The sequence below is a fragment of the Nelusetta ayraudi genome, unplaced genomic scaffold (genome assembly GCF_046127955.1).
Source record: "Nelusetta ayraudi isolate G7.1 ecotype Tasmania unplaced genomic scaffold, CSIRO-AGI_Nayr_v1 ptg000013l, whole genome shotgun sequence".
In the NCBI taxonomy this organism is placed as follows: domain Eukaryota; kingdom Metazoa; phylum Chordata; class Actinopteri; order Tetraodontiformes; family Monacanthidae; genus Nelusetta; species Nelusetta ayraudi.
This window is the reverse complement of record NW_027466063.1, coordinates 876,231-897,500: the sequence shown is the minus strand read 5'-3', so window position 1 is coordinate 897,500 and position 21,270 is coordinate 876,231. Positions and strand designations below refer to the sequence as shown.

Genomic DNA, 21,270 nt, shown 5'->3' with positions numbered 1-21,270 from the left:
GCACGGTTCAGCACGCACGTCGGGCTTCCTCTCCCCTCTTTCAGGGACTAAAATGCCACGGAGACTGTGGAAAGTGCATGGCTGCTTTGTGTTGGTCGCTAGCAAGCGGTGGCTAGCGGCAGGTTGCTAGCCACTTGTACAGGTCAGGTGGAATCAAACGAGGAAACAATCTGGGGATGTTGCCGTTCAGTTAAAACGATAACAATGATTTTTTTTGATTTTTTTGATTTTTTTAAAAAGGGGGAAAGCAACACTGACATTTTAATGCATTTCGCTTGCACCCTGAGCGCCGTAATGAAAATCTTTTCTGGGTTTAATTCCGCTGTCTGACAAATCACGCGAAAAGCAATGACCCCGGCATACTCATCGGCTTAGCTTTAGCCTCGCTACCTAGCAAAGGATGGAGAGGCAAGAGCAAAGTAGCCCGTTGCCGTTACCTTATTTATCCCGGGCAGTGCAGCTCCTCGGTCGGTCTCATCCGAGCGACACGGTCGTCCTCATGAATGGGGAAAGGACAGCTTCTTATTGGGGAATCGTCCTGAGACTATTTTAAAGACTACGGTGGTGTTTGTGGCGTGTGATGACGTTACTACTTAAAGACGTGGGTTGACGGACCCCCCTAAAAAAAAAAAAAAAAAAAAAAAAAAAAAAAAAAATCAGTGTCTTGTGGACCTCTCGTGCGCTAAGGAGGTGTTATGTCGTATTCGGCATTCCCGCTGAGAAGTGCTCGCACCTGGCGGAAGCGCGCAGAGGCAAAGCGGAAACCGTCCAAAACGAAGCCCAACAAATATCAAGATATAAAACAAACAATTTGTGGATTCTTGACAGCAGAAAAAAAAATACTTACAGTTCAGAAATCTTTAGTTAGACGTAAAAATGTTTAGTAGCATTGCTTCCTTACGAGAGTTCAAATTTAGGTAGATCAGGTGGCATGTGTCAGCGTTTTAAAATAGAGAAAACTGTTTATAATCTTGCCTTCTGAGAGTTCAAATTTGGGTACATCACGCGGCAATTGTCGGTGTTTTAAAATACAGAAAATTGTTTATAATTTAAGTAAAGCATGTCCACTTTTTATATCATTTTGAGCGTCATACAGAGAGGTGATTTTGCGCAAACTGTCAGTGTCAGTGTGGTGACGACAAAAACCTATAAAATCTATTTTTGCTTGAGATCTGTAGAAGTAAAACGGGAGCGTGGATGTATTCGTTCATCAGTGAGAGTCGATGATGAAAATGGCTTCTCCCGAGACACCCCGAAACGCTCAAAAAGTCGCTTAAATCCAAAAATTGTAAATTATTTCTATAATTATAGAAAACGTGTCACCGCACTTTTTTGTCAGAATTCTGAGAAAAAGGTCAAAATTCTAAATGAAAACTCAGAATTCCGAGAAAAAAGGTGTTACACACAGAAATGTGCCCCTGTGTTCCTTTCGTTTCCAGCTCCCGCGAGGAGCCATTGCCAGCGGGTGCACGAAATTCGACATAACACTCCGGAGCGAGTCAACGGGCAAAACCATTCACTCAGTGAGTGTGTGGCGTGCGGCGGCCGGGGTGCTGAAGTTTGCATTTTCAATCTTCCATCGGCGTGTGTGTGTGTGTGTGTGTGTGTGTGTGTGTGTGTGTGTGTGTGTGTGTGTGTGTGTGTGACACTCAGTGGACTGCAGGATATGTGTGTGGTGTGTGTGTGTGTGCGTGTGTGTGTGTGTGTGTGTGTGTGTGTGTGTGTGTGTGTGTGTGTGTGTGTGCAACGAGCAGCATTGTTTTGCCCAACGTGAAATTGTAAACTACTAATTTATTTATACCTTTTGTTTGGGTACGTGTCTTCCTCAAGAATTTTACTGAACCAAACACAGGGGAGCTCCATGGCAACCGTGTCGCTGTCCATGGTGCTAAAAGAACAACGCCAACTGTGGGTGTGACCCGCCCAGAAGCCATTAAAACCGGCACACGTCAATGTTTTACAACCGAGGGTTGTTTCCCGTCACTGCCCTGGTTTGGATTACTGTATTTGATCTGTTTTATGCAAACATGTGTTAGCTGTTTAGCGACAGCGACAGCCTCTTAAAACGGTGGGTGAATATCCGGAGACATTAGTTTAGCTGTGTTATAACGAAGTGTGTCAAACTTTAAAAAAAAGTATAGTTTCCGTCAATATATTCTTGGAAAGAGGCCTCTGAAACGTCTGTCTTTCAAATAAACACGGCAAAACATTTGTCATTCATTTATTTCAAATGGACGAAATAAATGAATTAAACACCTGGCGTGCAACAATGTAGTACCACCTCTGCTCCGCTGTGTTTTGTAAAAATGCAACGCTGTAAGCCTACTTCAAAACACACTTGATAACGTCACGTCTCACGTCCGCTCGCTGAAATATACCGTCTGCTGCATTCAAGTGTTTCCGGGAATTACGCATTGCACGGCTCGCTCATGTTGATCGGAGCAGCGAACGTCTCGCGGCGGGTATTATTCCCACGCCACGCGAACGCAGCACCAAACGACAGCAGGCAGAGGTGAAAAGTCTGGATCATGTTTTCATTCCAGCGGAGGCGTACTTGAACGATAAAGGACACTGTAAATAAAGACGAGTCGAGCGCTGCAAGCACGTCGAGGTTCCGTCAACGACGAGGAAACGCCGTCGTTAATGTTGTTCTCAGTCAGCCAGCTAACACAGGCTGACATTTGCTAGCTAGCCAGCTAACGGAGGACCCCCTGTTAGCTCTCCGCCACCATCACCGCTCCCAGCCAGCTGTGCATCGCCCGGTCTTCATACGATGGGAAACGCAGCGACTGCCAAGAAAGGCAACGAGCAAGAAAGCGGTGAGCAAAGCAACACAACTGGCCGCGCTCGTCGTGTCGCGTTAGCTTCAGTACACCATGAGCTTGCAGTTACGGGGAGGAGGGGAGAGAAGCCCTTTAGCAGTTGTAGTGCACTGTCGGGGACGTTATAAGGCACGGGATCGCCGAGCGCAGTAAAAGCACCATCTTTGGTAGGGGCTTTTTTTTTTTTTTTTTTTTTTTTTTTTCACAAGGTGTGTTCGGCTCCCTCGCAATGATTCCCGCTTGCACATCTCGCTTAGAAACAGTGTCACGGATGATGCGGCTAGCTTGTTACCGATGGCGACACGGGAGCACGCAAGTGGCAATGGTCCTTCATCACCTTGTCGAAGCATTACCATAAGCAATTTGTGTCGGATTAAAGAACGGAGTGGAAAAACAAAGGCGACACCTTAAATTATACACGACGTCTGGAAACTCAAATGGATTTTCTCTTGGCGCCATGTTTAATTTGCAAAAAGCTAATATCGGTTGCCTGGAGCCAGATAGCATCAGCAAACACAGGCTTGTAGTGGAGCTGCGGTGCAAGGCCTAGTTACAGCTAACAACAGGTTCATAACAGACGACCAGGATGCTGCTACATGTGATCCACAGTCATTGTAACTGTTGAATGATAATGATAGATAAATCAAATGCCATCAATCGTTTCCAGCTGTATTTCCTGCTTTATACGACACTTATATAGGCCAATTAACACTGCAAATTAAACCTCACCGTAAATATTCAAATTGCAAGGAATCCACCTCTTAATGTGATTCGGGCACCCAGATAGATGCTGGTTTGATCTTGCAAATAAATCAAAGCACTTGATAACCCATCCGCCCTCCTAGCAGCACCTGTTGAGTAGCAGGTTTACAGAATGCTTCTTCGTATTGGACTGGGATTTCACTTTATATATATATATATATATATATATATATATATATATATACACATATATATATATATATATATATTTATTTATTTTTTTACCGCCCACCACTTTCTAGATTCAAATGTGGGGACGAATTCCGCCCAATGTCAATGCTGCAGAAGCCAGCGGTGGGTGGCCGCGTTCAGGTGACAAAACACAGTGTCTCACTCCATCCCTGTGGTGGTGGTCGTGTCACCCGAAGTGGCAAAATTACGCGGCAACTTTAACGTCCCACTTTTTAACGCATAAACATGGTCGCCTCCTGACCATTACTAGTGCGTTCGTGTTTGCGCAGACGAGTCTTGAGTAATTTTTTCCCCCCATTTGTTTATTATGTCACGTAGTCCGAAGCGGTTTCCTGCGAAGTCGCATGCACGCTTCACCCCTGGGAGCGCGTACACACGGGGCTCTCGTGTGACATTTCAATTTTTGGGCGAACTATCCCTTTAAGTGCTCCATCCGTCCCGAGGGAAGCACTTGTTTGTGTTCCGGGTTGCGTTTTGCACGTATAATGCCCGTGGTAATCCACTAAACCGTGCCATAGCCTGGAGTCTGCTGCACTGATCTTGACCTGCTTTGCTCACTGGCATCACGTCGCCCAGTCTTTTGTTTATTTTTACCGTGTGTGTGTGTGTGTGTGTGTGTGTGTGTGTGTGTGTGTGTGTGTGTGTGTGTGTGTGTGTGTGTGTGTGTGTGTGCATATATATAACTTTTTTAGGCAGAGTGCATAGCAGAGCCCTTCAGCCGTCTGTTTCTATTTATCAACGCTTAAGTTTTATTTTATGAAGCGCCTCACAAGTAATGCACCGTCTAGACACGCCCACTTTTAGAGTAGAATTGGGGTTGTTTGTTTTTTTTTTTTGTTTGTTTGTTTGTTTGTTTTTCTTCAGAGATGTCACAGAGAACGACCTGATGAAGAGGTGCATTGTTGAACGGAACCACCAGAGAGCATGATAACACCCCACCCCCTCCCCTGTGGGTGTTGCAAACTAGTTTCCTTATCAGCACCCTGAATGCACCCGCAACTGTGCAATGCTTTTGACAGAATGTTATGCAGAGGGGGGAAAGAAAAAGAAATGCTTGTTCACCTCGTATATCAAACCTTTGTCAAAACATTGCTGCCGTTTGGCACTGGACATAAACAAATGTTTCCCAGTGATCCTCCCAAAACACACACACACACACACACTCTCACAGACACACACGCACGCACACTCGCAGACAAACACAGGCAGAGACGTTGCTGTGAGTGAGATGGGAGCTCTCAAACAGGAAGCCTCGCTTTGTGCGGTTACCCGAGCATTGCAGCGCACTTGGCTGAGTACAGGAAGCTGTGAGTCCCTCCCCTGGTCTCCAAAGCCTGCAAACGGTAACTTCGCCCGCGAGCCCCCCGCGCATATCAACAGATCCGTCCGTGGGAGAAAAAAAAAAATCAGAATAAATAATGGCCCAGGGTAACTTCGCCAGCCGCATTTTCCAGAAATACTGCAAGAACAGCGTGGAGCACCGAGGCCAAGACAGTGAGCAGCCTCGGATTTCTGAGTTCACCGTCATGTGGGATAAGTTGAGTAAGTGCCGTGTTTTGCCTTCACGCTTAAAATATGTTGGCCGCCCACTGCAGCCGTGAGCGGGTCTCAGCCTGCGCGCTCGGCTCTCCGCAGGCTAGACGGCCAATAAGGACCATTCGCGGGTCTCTCTAAAGGGTCCGTCGAGACTTTGTATGTTTTCCTCTGCTGACACTACTTTTTTTTTTTTCTTCATTTTGTTTTTTGTTTCTTTTTTTGGATCAGATGACAGGACTTAAATCCTCAGTCTGAGTTTCACAACCTCAACCCGTCGTCGAAGCTCCCCTCACCTTCCTCATCACGCTCACATTCGCAGTTCTCACACGGCGTCTCGTGCACAGAGGGGGGGGGGGATCAATACACGCAGCCGGGGCCACAGCTCTTTGTCCGACGGGCGCTTCCCTCCCTCAGACCATCTTAATGTTTGTGTCCTATCATCTTTCTGTGCTTTTTTTGTTTGTTTGCTTGGATAATAATCAAATGTATCATTATGTGTACTTTTCCTTTATTTGTATGGTATTTGATGGCGCTTGGTCTCTCTCTTGGTATAGAAACTAGTCTCAAAATTGAAAGTTAGTCATAGTCAAGTGAAGTGAGATGTGGGCGATAAATACAAAAAAAAAAATGACTTATGGATTGTGTGATGTACATTTATATACACTATCTACGTTTTTTGTTACAGGTGTTTTTTTTTGTTTTTTTTTCTCATTATTCTGACCGAAGCATCGGTTCGATTCCTGACGTCGTCCTCTCCAGCGTCATTGTTGTCGTCCGCTGTGTTTTAATCCACTGGAATCTCAGATGTCCTCGTTTCTGCAGACTTCATGAATGTTTCTTCCTCTCTTTCTCTTCTCCATCACTTCCATCCATGTGGGTGAATGTTCCTGCCAACCCTTGGTGAACTGTAGAGATATTTGGTACGCTCACATACTCAACCGGGGCGTCCTCAGTCACAGAGAGTTTGTTTTTTTTCTCCTCCTCTGCTCACCACAATTCAACCATCCTATACAAATTTATACACATCGCAAAGCTTGAGTTTTTTTTTTGTTTGTTTTTTTTGTTTGTTTTTTTAAATTGTTGGCCAACTACAGATACCCTACGGATTAAATGGTCCTTGAGGGCCAGAGGTGAGCTTGGACCAGCGGGAGCACGCTGAGCATGATATAACCAGGCAGACATCAGATACTCTGCTGTTGACTCTGTGACTCTGGACGCCTCCTGTCTGCTGTGGCCTCAGAAACACACCGTGTGTCTAATGCCTGCACCGTTTTCTCAGTTATGTCTGCATTTGTGTGTTGTTTTCCCTCTCCCCTCTCCCTTTCCCCTCTTTCTCCGTTAACTTCTAATTTCCCACAAAAAAGGGATGCACAATAGCTACAAATTGGCCAAATCCTTTCAAATCCACAAGAGCTCTTTGCATCACTTTATTTAGAATTTCTTCTGCCCCAGACGTGTGATTTTTGAGTTGTTGGTTTTTTCTTATTATTTAGGAAATTAGTCGGTTTTGCCCTTTTGTTCTAGTATAGCCCTGCATCCCCAGTACTTGACATTTGCCTGACCTTTCCGCTTCTCCCTTGAATGTGTAAACTGCCTTTATTTTCCTGAACACGTTAAAGTGCCCCAGTGTATTATGTCCGTCAACACGTTTCCCTGCCCCGTGCAAGTGCCACACTGACCGTTTTCTAAACAAGTGTCTTTTTCTCCCCCTTTCTTTCCTTCTCTAGTGAAAGAGTTCTTAGCTAAAGCCAAAGAAGATTTTTTAAGAAAATGGGAGTGTCCACAACAGGTTGGTTTTTTTTTAATGTCCAAACCTTAAATCTCCCTCAACACCCCACACTTGTTGTATGGCGGTGCTGTGCTATTTCTTGTTGAACTTGAATGACAGCTGATTGCCTCACTGTGCTGTGTCACTACGAAAGAAGAAGCAGCGTGTCTTCTAAAGACTTCTCTGCCAGACCTGTTCATCGAATATGAGGGCCTCAGTCATCTGTGTGTGTGTGTGTGTGTGTGTGTGTGTGTGTGTGTGTGTGTGTGTGTGTGTGTGTGTGTGTGTGTGTGTGTGTGTGTGTGTGTGTGTGTGTGTCTCCAATTCTGTCAGAGCACAACGGGCCTGGATGACTTCGATAGGTTCAAGACTCTGGGCACCGGGTCCTTTGGGCGAGTCATGCTCGTCAAACACAAAGAAACCAACCAATTCTACGCAATGAAGATCCTAGACAAACAAAAAGTGAGTTTGGTGATGATATGCGCATATTTTATTTAAAGATCAGATGTGTTTTGTCTGCAGTGTGCTTGACAAACGCTGTAACTACATTATCGTGGCTCGTCTCATAAAAGGAAATGGAACGTTTCCTCTCAAGCGATGAGTTATCGTCAAAATAAAAACCTCAGAGGCGCCGAACACTGTGCTTTTGAGCGTCTGATGCTGATGTGAGAGTCTGGGGGTTAGTGTGACCTCAGAGATCTGCTTTTTAGCCACACTCTCTTGCTTCAAATTACACAGTGTTACTTTTCCAATCTTCAGAGTTTACTGGCACTTGTCCCTTTTTATTTTCTCTTACCTAAAAAGAAAAAAAAAGAACTATATTTTTCTTGAACGAGGATGGGTTGGCCAGTGGTTGGTGTTGATGTCACTAGACTAAGTGCCTGTGTCCTGCCCTGTGACGGAGGAAGGACTGACTTTCTTTGCATCAGTTACATATACATTCCAAGTGCCTGAAGGTTTTGTTTTTTTTGTCTTTTTTCTTCAGGTTGTGAAGTTGAAGCAGATAGAACACACATTAAACGAGAAGAGAATACTACAGGCCGTCTCTTTCCCCTTCCTCGTCAGATTGGAGTACTCTTTCAAGGTACGTGCCGTCATCCACCCCTCGTCAACCATTAACCTCCGCACAGCCTCCAGCGCTTTCACGGTTTAACAGTAATTCTTTAAGAAGAAGTCTGTGTTGTAATCAGGCCTATGCTAGAAATAAAATCCCCTTTGCTTCTGCCTTGTAGGACAACTCAAACCTCTACATGGTGATGGAGTACGTGCCCGGTGGAGAAATGTTCTCACACCTCAGACGTATTGGAAGGTTCAGGTATACCACCGTTCATGCACTGTGGTTTAGAGGAAGCTGTACGTGGAGAGACTCGTGGTCTCCGCTCTCGTGGTCTAACTCTCCTCACCCTCCCCGTGTTTCAGCGAACACCACGCCAGGTTTTATGCAGCTCAAATCATACTCACCTTCGAGTACCTTCACTCTTTGGACCTCATCTACAGAGACCTGAAGCCCGAAAACCTGCTCATAGATCAGCAAGGTTATATTCAGGTACAGAGTCCATGATTTGAACGGTTACTTCCTCAATAAGACGCAAACCAGTGAGTACAACACATCCGTCTCTGTTTGGATCAATGCAAGTTCGATTGGAGTGACGACGCAAAGACAGAATGCAGACGCTGTGGGGTTCTGAACTGCAGCATATGGAGCCGATGTCAGCTTTTCACACTGGCGTTTTTCTGTCTTCAGGTGACGGACTTCGGCTTTGCTAAAAGAGTAAAAGGTCGGACTTGGACATTGTGTGGAACTCCTGAGTACCTGGCTCCAGAAATTATCCTCAGCAAGGTAAATCCCTGAACTCACGACAAAGAACGCAATTTTTTGAGATCCAGGCATGTGCCACTGTGCTTCCTTTGGGGTTCTTACTTGAATTCATGTCAACATTGAGTATCAGAATGGCGAGGAAAAAGGAGTTTAGGTGGCTTTGAACATGGTGAACTTGGTTGTAGTTAGAGATATTAAGAATTTAATTGATTAAAGTTAGAGGATAAATGTTTAGGGTGTTTCTCTAATGTGAAAATGGGTCACGTTAGACCAGTGGTTCTCAAACTTTCTCTGTCACGCCCCACCTTGGAGGAAGAAAATTAGAAGCCCCAAATTTGACGTGGCTGTGTCTTGAGGGATCCCCATGAACCTGCAAGTGGCCCCATGTCTCTAGGACAAAGTTGACTTTTCACCCCATAGACTTGCATGGCATTAGGACAGTGGTTCTCAAACTTTCTCTGTCACACCCCACCTTGGAGGAAGAAAAATTTTCTCTTCATTTATGAAATCATTTATTTTGTCCAAATAAACAACTTTAGCAAATCACTCTTTGTGACATCAAATCCTGAACATTACTTTTTAAACAAGAATACTCCTATCACTTTGTTGCTGTGCAAATCACTTTTTTTTTGGCAAACCACTTTTGTAACATCCACCATCCTGGCTTCCCTGTGAAACAAACACAGCTTCATGTTGTGCTCCCATCTCCTCACAGAGTGCAGAGAATAGCTGCGGTTTCAGGGGTCTTGTTTTGATGAAATTGACCACATCAACAACATCAGTCATGCGACAACATCACATTTTCTACCTGCCACACGGGATGACGTTGAGCGTTGTCATAATATGGCGGCAGTCGCAGCGTAGATCACGTACTGATGCAAAGGTGTTTGATTACGTTCTATCAGCGCTGGAAAACATTGTCCTCTGGCTTGTTCGCTCGCGGCTCGCGCATTAGAAAGAAAATAGACCAGACGCCGAAACGATCGCTGCGCGGCACGAGCCGGCCGCGGAGGTGCACCCCGCTTCAAGTCTGGCGTGAAAATTTAGGTTCTCAGGAAAAATCACCGCTTATCAATTAATCGTTAATCAAGAAGTTCAATCAACTATCGATTAATGAATTAACCGATAATTTGCTTCCCTAGTTGCAGTTCATCATGGTGAAGTTGCAGCTGTGTGGAGGAAAATGCCTCGTTGATGTCCGGGGTTAAGAGGAGAAGGGACAGACTGGTTGGAGACCATATAGAGGCAACATTACGTAACCACCAGTTTCAACCACATTCTACAGAATTGCATCTCTGAACGCGCAACCTCTCCTGCAGCAGACCCTTAGAGTATTTTTCCATAACAGGCTTTTGCTCTGGGAGTGGAAAAAAACTCAAACTTAACAACGATGGTGCGGTTTTGAAAATGTCACCCCGGTCTCTCCCGGGGGGTAACTTCAGTGAAAGTTTTACTCAACTGTCCCATTTTAAATCACAATAAGTGGGCGGCAGTAGCTGTTATGGATTTTGAATTGCCGAGTCACGTGACTTGAACGCTGTAAAAGGACAGGCTGAAACGTAAATCGAAATAATAGCAGAAAATAGATGGTGAATGTGCCGCTGGAGGACTGTGAGGGCAGGCAATGGTTGGACAATGTCGTGGATGCACTGTTTCAGACTGTTGGGATGAGTGGTCAGCAGTGCATCACTCTTGTCATGTGTTTTGTGACTTGCGGGCTGGTTTGTTTCATTTAAAAGGTAACCCAAAATAACCGAATTTCAGCCTCTGCGCTTATCGGCTTCTCACTGTGTCTTTCTGTTACTCCTCCAGGGCTACAACAAAGCTGTGGACTGGTGGGCGCTGGGAGTCCTGATCTATGAAATGGCTGCTGGTTACCCTCCGTTTTTCGCCGATCAGCCAATCCAGATTTACGAAAAGATAGTGTCCGGCAAAGTGAGTCCACCTCATCAATTCTCACATTTCATAACTTGATTATCTTTGTTTCAGCTGTTAAATTTGGAATTTTTGGAATTTGGATTTTTTTTTTTTTTATTTTTTTTTTTTCCATTTTATTTTGTTTTACTGTGTGTGGCATTTATCTGTTGTAATATTGCATTTGTTCCGTCCGTCATCTGCGCAGGTACGGTTTCCATCCCACTTTAGCTCCGATTTAAAAGATCTGCTGAGAAATCTGCTCCAAGTCGACCTGACGAAGAGGTTTGGAAACCTGAAGAACGGCGTCAACGACATTAAAAATCACAAGTGGTTCTCTACAACCGACTGGATTGCCATATATGAGAGAAAGGTATATATATATATATTTTTTTTTTTTTAAATGCATAGATCACAAACTTGTTGCTATCCACAATTTCTTTTGCATTTGACATGCTGACTCGTAAAACCAGTAACCACTTCAGGCTTGAAAATAAGTACTGACGAGTTTAATTTAAACACAAGATCATCTCATCAGTCTTAAATTTGTAAGTCTGGTGAGGCTTTTAGTTTATTACATGATAATGCACTTCCAAAATAAAAATCTTTTAAAAGCTTGACACAGTTGGGAGAAAAGCCTGGCACGTACTTCAGTAAAAGCACAAATGTTTTAATGAGTGAAGTCGTTTACAGTTCTTACATTTGATTGCGTTTGATGTTTTGACACAGAAATACACAACTTGTTGCACTTTCACAGAGTATAGTTGCCATGTAGAAACGGTTGCCTTTTGCCAAAACCCCTCCAGTGAATAATCAGAGGGAGAGTGATGGCTGGTGCCTCTGCTCCTTCCGCAGGTCGAAGCCCCTTTCTTGCCAAAGTGCAGAGGACCGGGAGACACGAGTAACTTTGACGACTACGAAGAGGAAGACATCCACGTCTCGCAAACAGAAAAGTGCGCAAAAGAGTTTGCAGAGTTCTAGTGAGTGTGCACGAGTCCCAGCAGGGCTCGCGTGGTTTTTAGGGATATTTGCACTCTCCGGAGGGTTAAGGTGGAGCAGAGGCGTCATCGAAACAAAATGCCTCCTTCCTTCATTCCACACAGCTGAATGAGGTTCCTTCTCGCCATGATTCTGCGTGCAGTTAGCACTAACCTATACACAGGCACATTATGCAGACACCCCTTGTGCTGCGACACACACACACAAACACAAACACACACACACACACACACACAAATACTAGACCACGTTCTCGTTTGTTTTGTTTTGTAGCCTCCCTCTTTTCTCCTTTAAATTCAAATTCTTTTTTTGCAAATGAAGTGAAAATAATAAGACACCCAAAGAGTGATCGCTTGTTTGCGGTGGTATCGCACATGATTTGTTTTGAAGCTTTTGGAAAAGGGAAAACAAAATATTGTCGTGGGTTTGTTTTTCTTTCTTTTTTCCTTTCTGAGGAATTACGACCATTGAGTTTTGCCAATTATCTGTTACACAGGTGAGTGCGTTTGTTACTTTCGAATCACTTTAACATCAAATATTAGCCATCATTCATAGGATCATGTACTAGTGCATATAGGAACCTAGGTATATGAGACATAAGACTTGGCACTTTTTGTTACTCAAGCATGATCAAAATTCAAGCAAAGGGATTTTTATTTTTATTTCTTGCAAAAAGGGAAACAAGCACCACCAAGAAGTTGGCAGTTTACTTCTGAAGGTCTAACAGCACTGACAGGTAGTTGGATACAGGTACATGTCGGTGTTGTTTCAAACAATCAATCCAAGCATTGGTTTTATTATCCATATCTTGTCAGAAGGCATCACCTGTTACCTCAGATTAGTCGGGATATTTACTGAAAGATGTGAAGTGATGTTACTTTCAAGTACAGATTTGGAAGTGTTTGGCACGTCCACGAAGCACCATTTTTTCAATAGCTATAAGACTGAATTGTTTCCTAAAAGCTTGTTGCTGAGTTGTGAGGCAGTATTATATCCATTTGGGTTGTTTTTTTGTTTTTTTTCTTGCTTCAGCAGAGCACACAGAAGCCATAACTTCTTATTTGTTTTTTTGTTTTGTTTTTAAAATGTTGCATTTCTTTTTTTTTTTTTGCACATTGCGTTTGTACAGCTGTGTCACACCACGCTAACAGATCCACGAGTGTCCTCACCTGTGCTTTGTTTTATCTTTTTTTTTTTTTTTTTCATTTGTTACCTTTCACATCCCAGTATGTCTTAAATAAGGAAAATTCTATCTGGATGACATATTTCTCTGCATCATCATTTAAAGGGAACTCATTAACCATGAAAAACAGCTGAAATATCATAACCGTCAAAGTATTCATTCATTTTGGTCTGCACTTGGTTGGAACATATACTTACCTCAGCTATAGCTTATAATATCTTGGCATCATTCTTCTTGATTATTATCAAATTTGCACACTGTGAGGGAGCAATATTTGCTCATTCTTCCTTATAAACATCGCTCAGGCTGAGTCTGGCGTATTCAGGAAGGTTACAAGTTGAAGATTTTAAAGTGCACCAGTACAGAGTCTGATTGAAGAGCTATTTAGTTTATTAGACACTCGTTAAGTTAGTTTTAGTTTAGAGATTTATTACCAGACATCATTATCTCCCCATGGTTCCAGATACATGGACTATCTCTGCTGATGAAATATAGTCATCGCCTCCGCAGTCTCCTCATCCCCTCCCCCCACCCCCCGCCCGCAGCGAGTCGGCATGTGTATTTAACTCTCGGCAATCATTATAATTGTGTGTCAGAGATTCGGTACCCACGAGACCACGGTACTCTCGTTTGACCCTTTGAACTTTAAGATGTTAGAAGAGCCCCCGAATCCGATAACTCTTGTGTTTCCCTTTGTGTTCACGTCTGCCGTCCACATCCAGCCCCGAGTTGAAGAACATTTCTGCAGGGCGGACACTCAGGGTCTTGCGGGAATCAGTTATACACTCCCCCATTTACTGGTACCAGAAAACATTCTGTCTTTTGGTTAAAACATTCTGTCGTGCGTTTTTTTTTTTTTAATCAACATTTGATGTGGTGCTCAAGTGTTAGAAAACAATCCAATCAGATCCCATTCAGCGATCCGTCAAACATCAGAAAGCTTTGATCTTGGAGGATCTGATGCTTCTTTTTTCTTTTTTTCTTTTTTTTTAAAGGTACTCATGTTAATGTATGTAAATTCTTGTCTATTCCTGAATTTATCTTTGTGTATTGAGCACGCAGTGTGACATTTTATTTAGCTCTCATTTCATGTCCAAAGGCACAACTGTTTATGCTTGTTTTTTGTTTTTAATTTATATTAGAGAGGTCTATTAAAATTTGCATTTCAAAAGTTTAAATATAAATAATTGTCAGTATATGAGGCACCAACTGTTGAAATAACAAACGTTTTTAGTGGTGCATTTATTATTTATTTCTATTCCATTTGCCTTATTGCATATACAACTCTATTAAAATATATATATATTTACCAATTAGAATAAATGCCCTTCCAACTACACAAAAATAGGTATTTTATTATTTATTTATTTTATTTTCAATTGATTCTTGCTTCCTTTAATTACGTTTTTTGTTTTGTTTTGTTTTGTTTTTTTAACCAAAAAATGATATTCCCAATCTTAAAGGGAGAAGGAGGAATGTAAAAGCAGAATCAATGGCTTTTTCTTTTCTTTGGACAAACTTTGAAAGCTACATCGAGATTTCAGCATGTTCCAATCCAAACTGCCTGTGTGTAAATCTTTCCAGGAAGTGTTTAGGAAAATCCACAGCTGTTCTTCCGTGTCGTTTCTACCCCCCCATGTGTGTAATAATGTTTGTCATATTTGATGTAAATGATGGCACTTATCCCACCCTGAGCCACCTCACGCTCCTGACTGAAGGAAGTCAGGTTATGAGTTCCTCGTAGCTAGTCATACACGCCAATATGGGATCAGTAATCTGAAATGTGTCTGTACTTAGTTTGTGGGATAATTTTTGCACAGCATTTAGAAGGCTGACACGTTTTTGTTTTTGTTTTTGTTTTGTTTTTTTGTTTTTTTCTTCGTTCACACACACCGACTTGTGTTTGCAAGGGGGATATACTTTGCTGTAGCAAATTTTATGTAAGAAGTGATATGTCACTATAATAAACTCTTTTTATTAAACAACGTGGTTTTGGTCTCGTTCAAGGCGAACATTTCGGAGATGCCGTGAGCCTGACACTCACAGCAGGTGGCTTCCCTCGAAACTGTGGTTTTAAAAACTCCAATACCCATGATCCTTTGCTGTGAAGTGGGTGAAGGAAGCAAAACCGATGAGGAAAGGCTAGTTGTCATGATTAAATCTTTATTTTATTAAATTAAAAACATTTTTGAATTTAGCACAATATCTCAGGAAAAGGTTGTTTTTCAAAAAAAATAAATTTTGCCGTTTGCCGCGAAGAAACAGTTGCCGTCAAGCAGGAGTCATCTTAAATAAGGTAACGTTAACTGTTCAATTTTGTATTAGCGAACACAGCTAACTGTTACTGTTAGCTTAATACGAGATGCGAAGATGTGGCGATTACTATTAAACAAGCTAACTATACGAGCGTAGCGTCGGTAAACGTCTCGCTGTTCTGACCTGCAATTTTTCATTTTACTTAATGAGTGTTGCCACTCAAGTCAATGCCCGTGTGTCGCTATCCTGCCATTTCTAAGCCTGCTAAGCTGAGTGAGTTTTTGGTCGTCATTTTGACACACTGCAGTTAGCTGACGGCAGCAGCATTTAGCCCTTCTCTTCAGCTGTGTCGGTCGTTCATGCTCCTTGAAACACCTGCGCTCTGTTCTTACGTTGTTCCAGTCAACATTCAAAGTGACTGACCCTCTGCGAAAGGAAAACAATGATGGTGTCGGAGCTGCAAACCCTCTGAGTTCATCGAGGGAAGGCAACTGATGAGAACGAACTACGACGTTACTGGTTGTAAGAAACTTAATTAATGGCAGTTTTAATAACGTATATATATATATATATATATATACACGTTATACTCAAACTCTTGATACAGAAACTGAAACTGTTTAAACATCTACAGGAAAAACATTCATTTTAATAACTCAACTGGTCATAAACAGATTGTAATGTTTATATTTTGATTAGATTATTGTCCCTGTGTTTCAGTGAAAGCCTTTTTGGTGTTGTGGCCAAACACTGTCGAATTCACGTTGTTGCTGAAGATGGGGGGGGGCACGAAAAAGCTAATTTTTGTGTGTTTGTGGGGGGAGGGTATAAACAAACAAAAAAACATAACTTTTACTAACAAAAGCAATGCACTGCAAAGAAGAGGCGACTCGAGTATTAGAGCAGTTTAACTATATATATTTATGTTTAAAAAGAATTATTGTACATGCCCGATATATTAATTGTAGTTCATGAAGGGAAATTTATGAGGGTTCAGCTTGTTGTGACAGGACTTATTATGTCCTGGCTGTTAGGAGACCAACCGCTCTCACCCACTACGACAGAGCGTAGTGTAACGTCTTGTTGAGTCCATCTTCCCTCAGCTGCTGTGACATGCACTTTTCCCCAGCTGGGATCAGGAAAGGTGAGCTTATCTTCCTGACAGAGCTGTGATTGATACTATTGACGTCCTCTCTTACAGCCAGCATGGAAGACAAAGCAAATGGCTCTGTTGATGTCAAAAGGTATTGCGTCATGTCCGTCCGACACATAGCGCAACTGTTTCACAGAGGCGGATGCTTTAAGGTGAAGCCCACTGTCTGTTGACACCCACAGCCCCGTGGAGAACGGTCAGCTGCCAGACCCGGCCAACTGGGGAGTCACAGATGTCGTCAACTACTTCAAAGCGACAGGGTTCGAGGAGCAGGCCACTGCTTTCCAGGATCAGGTAGGAGCGCCTCCTCTCCTGTTCGCGATACCCGTCGATACCCGCCGTGCGACTCCAGCAAGCAAACCGGGACGTCTAAATCCCCCTCTCTCCACCCAACAGGAAATCGATGGCAAGTCGCTTCTCCTGATGACCCGGAACGACGTCCTCACCGGACTGTCCATAAAACTTGGCCCCGCACTCAAAATCTACGAGTATCACGTGAAGCCGCTGCAAACCCAGCACCTGAAGACCAACGCCTCATAGTGCCACAGGCCATCGGTGTGGCTCACCTCAGTGACAATCATGGTGTCAGGAGATCCCCTCCCCTCTCCTCCCCTCACCTTCTCTCCCCAGTCAGCTGCCACTTCACAAAGACTCCTCCAGCTACTGTGGCAGCACCTTAGTGGGACTTGAATGCTGTATGTTTTATATGCTGTAGGGATCCTCTCTCACCCCCAAGGCCCCGAACGAAGACTTGCACAATGAGTCCACGCAGCTGTTTACGCTCTCTCGGCTGTTTTTCAGGCTGCTGCTGGAGAGTTGTATTTTTAATGTTTTATTTAAAAAAAAAAAAGGAGGAGATACGGACAGAGTTATGACTTGTGTGTATGTACATAAATGTTTGCACATGTGAATGAATTGACCCATGTTGGTTTAAAAAAAAAAAAGTATTTGTATATAAAATGAAACATATGTGTGTGTTCTTTACCTAAATTATTCTGCAGTTTTTAATGCTCTGTGCAGCTCAATCCAGGGGTCATTCTTGGCATGTAACATTGACGTGTTTTCTTTGTTCCCCACGCCCCCCCACAATCACAATGAGCCAACCAACCACCTTGCACTCTCCGCACTGAAAAATATGTGTATATACATATTGTCATGATGTTTCCTATCTGTGGTGCTTTCAGCATTGTCTCACAGGCAACTGTTTTGAAGTTTGTATGACTGATATCCATCCATCATTGCAATGGACTTGGAATATTTGATTCAGAAATTTGCAATAAACGGTGCTTTTTCCTCACCAAAGAACAACGTTTGTTTCTTTGACTTTTATTCTTTTGACTCGGTTACATTTCTTCTGACAATGAATATTTAGCAGGTTTTTTTTTATTATGGAATATGAGCGCCGTTATTGTTTCCTCACAGCTTTGCTCGCTGTTTCCTGCGCACTGTTCCTGTGATGTTGCCCGAGGGGTTATCCAGGGGGAGAAGAACCTGTGTGGGAAATGATGTCAGTAAGGCTGTCATTTGTGTGGGCGCTTTCGTTTAAGGCCTCAACAACACGACTCACTTCGTCTTTATTTTGAAGTCCCATTTTCGTCATGTCAATGGTGATGTAATGCTGGTTTGGCATAACAACCTCAATTTCATCCACCTAGAAGACAAATTGTTCAGAGCCAAGCATTTCCAAATGAGCTTGCGTGTAGATTGTTGCGACCGTTCACAGATGAAAATTATAGTTGCACCTCAGGCGAGGTTGGCTGAGGATTCAAGAATAGTTCATCAACATTAACTATTTTTATTCTGTCACTTACTTCGGGAATTCTATCCAGCACCAGAACTTGTGTATCGTAAAGTGTTTTCTGCACACTTGGGGAATACTCTCCACAATCATAGGGGCCAGCAAACTTCTCAATGATTGTCTCTTTTACTCTATCCCTATAGAGACAATGAGAACATAATGAGAAAATTACAGCATGTAGATTTGAGACGCATTGAATGTGAAAGAGGTTTGTACAATTACGACTTCATACAATTACTATCAGATATGATGACTTTTTCAATCGTGTATTACCAGGCAGCATCAAAGTTGACATTCTGAGCCCTGCTGTAGCGCCACCTAGCGTAGACAGAGGTGCAGAAGCACCGGTCCTTGGCTTCCTGCAGAGTGGTGAAGCGGTCTCGGAAGAAACCCTCGAAGCCGGACTGGGTGGTTTTCAGCACTGTCATGTTTTTCAGCCCGCTGTGAACCTCAGGAATTCCTGTGTCAGACCGCAGAGTTTAGGTAGAATTTGAGACATCTTTTGATCAGGCGCCATGGTCAGACCTCTGAAACAAAATCCGACAAATCTTTGTGCTTTTTGTGCCTCTTGAGGCTTTTTCTTCTCTGTATTGAAGTAAGTTTGAAGTAAGCTTTTGATCCCAGCACTCCCAATTACGTCCCAGGATGACAGGCCTACATATCAAAACAATTTTTATATGATTTCTGTCAAATTCATTGTAAAAATCCAACACCTCTACACCAGATGGGCAGTGTCTTCTATCTTCTTTAGATTGAAATATGTTAACATAAAATTTTGCATACAAAATATTACATTTTGAAATGCTGTAGTTTTTTTTCTCACCACCAAGATCCTGCTCAACATCACAAAAGCGACAGGACTCTGGGCTGTAGATAAATGCATGAGCATGCTCTACTCCATTCTAAAGAAATACACACACACACACACACACACACACACACACACCAGTTAAACATTTTGCTCCTCACTTTTTTGGGGATTTATTTTATTTTATTTTTGACTTTGGTGGAGATTTAGGTTTAGCTAATTTTACCTTCTCCAGCCTTCTCCATGGAGCCTCCTCCATGTGAACTTTGGCCCTCAGCACATGGTTGAAAGAGGTCAGGAAATGGTTACAAAGATCGAGGGAGAATTGCTCTATGGTCTTCACCTGAACACACAAGTGGAATATGAAGACACAAAAGAGTCACAGGCGTTGGCTAAAATGAGCTTTGATGATCTTGACAAGAATAGACATGTGTTTAAGGAATTTGTTTGTTGCCTTATTATCGTTCCTGACAAGCTGTGTTTGAGGCACAGTATTAGAACAGGATTTCCAGAGTTAAGTCAATGAACTGAAATGGCCTAACCATTAGTAACTGATATATAATACATAATTGTTACATCTGAAGAGTGTTAAAACAGATGCTTGACCTAATTCTCAGCTTTGTTCACAAAGTATTTCCAGAATCAAGAAATACAGGTTCCTCTCTTCCTGTATGTAATGAATGTGCCACTCTTCTCCTTACCCCCTTGAGCTTGGCCAGGCAATGGACGGTGTTCTTGATGGTGTCGGTGGGGATGATGTCCGAGTTGTCTCCCTGCAGGTAATCCTTGCGGGACCTGAGCGTGAGCTCGACGTCAGCCTTCAGCTCGATAATGGAGTGGCGGCTCCCCTGTCTCCGGATAACCAGCACCTTCACCGTGTTTTTGCCGTAGCCAGTGTTCACAAACTCCACGTTCTGCACACAACCACAGGCACGGCGCTAGACAACTCAACAGATCGGATTTTCTATGTGATTAGCAGACTGCTTTGATTTGTTTGAACTAATCTTGAAGCATGCGTTTGTGTTAGTTTGTTGTACTGTTTTGAAGCTGCAAGCACAGATCTGCAAGTCTGCAGGTCTGCAGGTCTGATGGCAGTATGTATTTGGGTGATAATACAAAATATGAAAATAAAAAATAAAGGAACCAAAAGACAAAAGTGGATGAAGCAAGATGTGTACGTTATTTATTTTTTAAAAAAATATCAAAAAAATCATGTAAATCAAGTACAAATACATGATAATAATAATCCTCATAACAAGAGTTAAATTTCAAAGTAAAAGACGCTGTCTGTTTTTCGCTGGCAACACTGTCATTCTTTCCTAAATTGACAGAAACTCCTGGCTGGTTTGAATAACCTCTGTGAGCTCACAAGTCCTGCTTGCAAAAGATAAAAACCGTTTACCTTCTCTGCAGTGGTCGACATGATTATCTCTTCTCCTTTCTCCCCCTTGCACTCAACCTGTTGCCTGAGGTGCCCTCACTCCCAGTGCCGTCAGGAGTGTCTGAATTCAGTCCAGAGGGTTGTTAAAACCCTTCCCTGCCCTTGATTGGATGATCAGTGGGTTTACCTGTTTCAACCTGTTTTTCGAGTGGCCACAGACAGCCAATATTCTACGCCTGCGCGGGTGCACACACCAATGCAGGCACAATATACTGGGGCAGTGCAAATCTGTTGTATCTTTGCAAAATAATGACCTATTAACCAGGTGTAAATGTACAATGCAGGATTTTAAGTAGAAAACAGGAGTTTTATTATTGTGCTACAAAGAGTTGATATGTAGTATTTAGTTGTCTGTGTGTGTGTGTGTGTGTGTGTGTGTCATTGGGCTTGCTACATTCCATGTACAACTCATGCTGCTGTTACTTTCAGTTACGCTTTATTAGGCGATCTAGAAACACAAGCATCCTTAATGTTAACACTGCAAACAGTGCAAATCACTCCAAGTCAAAATTGGGCTTTCTAAACGGCTGTCAGTGACAACTGACTGGCACACACTGTAGTTTGGGGTTAGGGGATGTGTGAAATCAAACTTTAAGATAGCCTGAGCCAGCAGACAGGGTTTCTTATGGGTAATGTCTACAGGCACGTGTCAATGAAGAATGTGTACATCTGAGTTGCTTAACACAAAATGGGTCAAGGGACAAACAGCAAGATACAGATCAGGCACCCTGAGCAGTGGTGTCATGCAAAAGTCACACCTGCTCTGACACCTGCTCGAATCTGATTTAAATAAATCCACAAAGCGCATTCACTATTTGT

General features: G+C 42.9%; 4 protein-coding genes across 12 annotated transcripts in view; 2 read left to right on the top strand and 2 right to left on the bottom strand.

Moving 5' to 3' along the window:
• The window catches only part of ttll7 (tubulin tyrosine ligase-like family, member 7), a 67,582-nt gene extending 66,501 nt beyond the window's left edge, over window positions 1-1,081 (bottom strand). For 5 of the 6 annotated variants that reach the window (XM_076022627.1, XM_076022631.1, XM_076022630.1 and 2 more), the window contains exon 1: window positions 438-1,081. The gene's annotated coding sequence lies outside the window, so the exon portion shown is untranslated. The remainder of the gene's footprint in view (window positions 1-437) is intronic. The other variant, XM_076022626.1, reaches the window with a different exon arrangement.
• A 1,345-nt stretch (window positions 1,082-2,426) lies between these two features.
• Window positions 2,427-14,980, top strand: prkacba (protein kinase, cAMP-dependent, catalytic, beta a). 2 transcript variants are annotated; one of them, XM_076022633.1, is made up of 10 exons: window positions 2,427-2,819; window positions 7,040-7,101; window positions 7,414-7,542; window positions 8,066-8,164; window positions 8,313-8,395; window positions 8,500-8,626; window positions 8,825-8,920; window positions 10,712-10,834; window positions 11,022-11,186; window positions 11,669-14,980. In XM_076022633.1, exons 1-10 carry the CDS (start codon window positions 2,774-2,776, stop codon window positions 11,792-11,794), a joined length of 1,056 nt encoding a protein of 351 aa, XP_075878748.1. In that variant the 5' UTR covers window positions 2,427-2,773; the 3' UTR covers window positions 11,795-14,980. The 2 variants fall into 2 exon arrangements, with proteins under 2 accessions (XP_075878748.1, XP_075878747.1); XM_076022632.1 differs by lacking the exon at window positions 2,427-2,819 and adding an exon at window positions 4,902-5,318.
• A 131-nt stretch (window positions 14,981-15,111) lies between these two features.
• Window positions 15,112-17,712, top strand: samd13 (sterile alpha motif domain containing 13). 3 transcript variants are annotated; one of them, XM_076022623.1, is made up of 5 exons: window positions 15,123-15,291; window positions 15,654-15,773; window positions 16,453-16,495; window positions 16,587-16,698; window positions 16,801-17,712. In XM_076022623.1, the coding sequence occupies exons 2-5, from the start codon at window positions 15,746-15,748 to the stop codon at window positions 16,942-16,944; spliced, it is 327 nt and encodes a 108-aa protein (XP_075878738.1). In that variant the 5' UTR covers window positions 15,123-15,291; window positions 15,654-15,745; the 3' UTR covers window positions 16,945-17,712. The 3 variants fall into 3 exon arrangements, with proteins under 3 accessions (XP_075878736.1, XP_075878738.1, XP_075878737.1); XM_076022621.1 differs by having other exon boundaries at window positions 15,112-15,291; window positions 16,587-17,712; XM_076022622.1 differs by lacking the exon at window positions 15,123-15,291 and adding an exon at window positions 15,300-15,524 and having other exon boundaries at window positions 16,587-17,712.
• Window positions 17,486-20,570, bottom strand: uox (urate oxidase). Its single transcript, XM_076022619.1, has 8 exons — window positions 20,413-20,570; window positions 19,712-19,924; window positions 19,237-19,353; window positions 19,026-19,104; window positions 18,476-18,662; window positions 18,216-18,339; window positions 17,972-18,055; window positions 17,486-17,895 (listed from the first exon to the last, which is right to left on the bottom strand). The coding sequence occupies exons 1-8, from the start codon at window positions 20,431-20,433 to the stop codon at window positions 17,821-17,823; spliced, it is 900 nt and encodes a 299-aa protein (XP_075878734.1). The 5' UTR covers window positions 20,434-20,570; the 3' UTR covers window positions 17,486-17,820.
• Window positions 20,571-21,270: the final 700 nt, after the last annotated feature.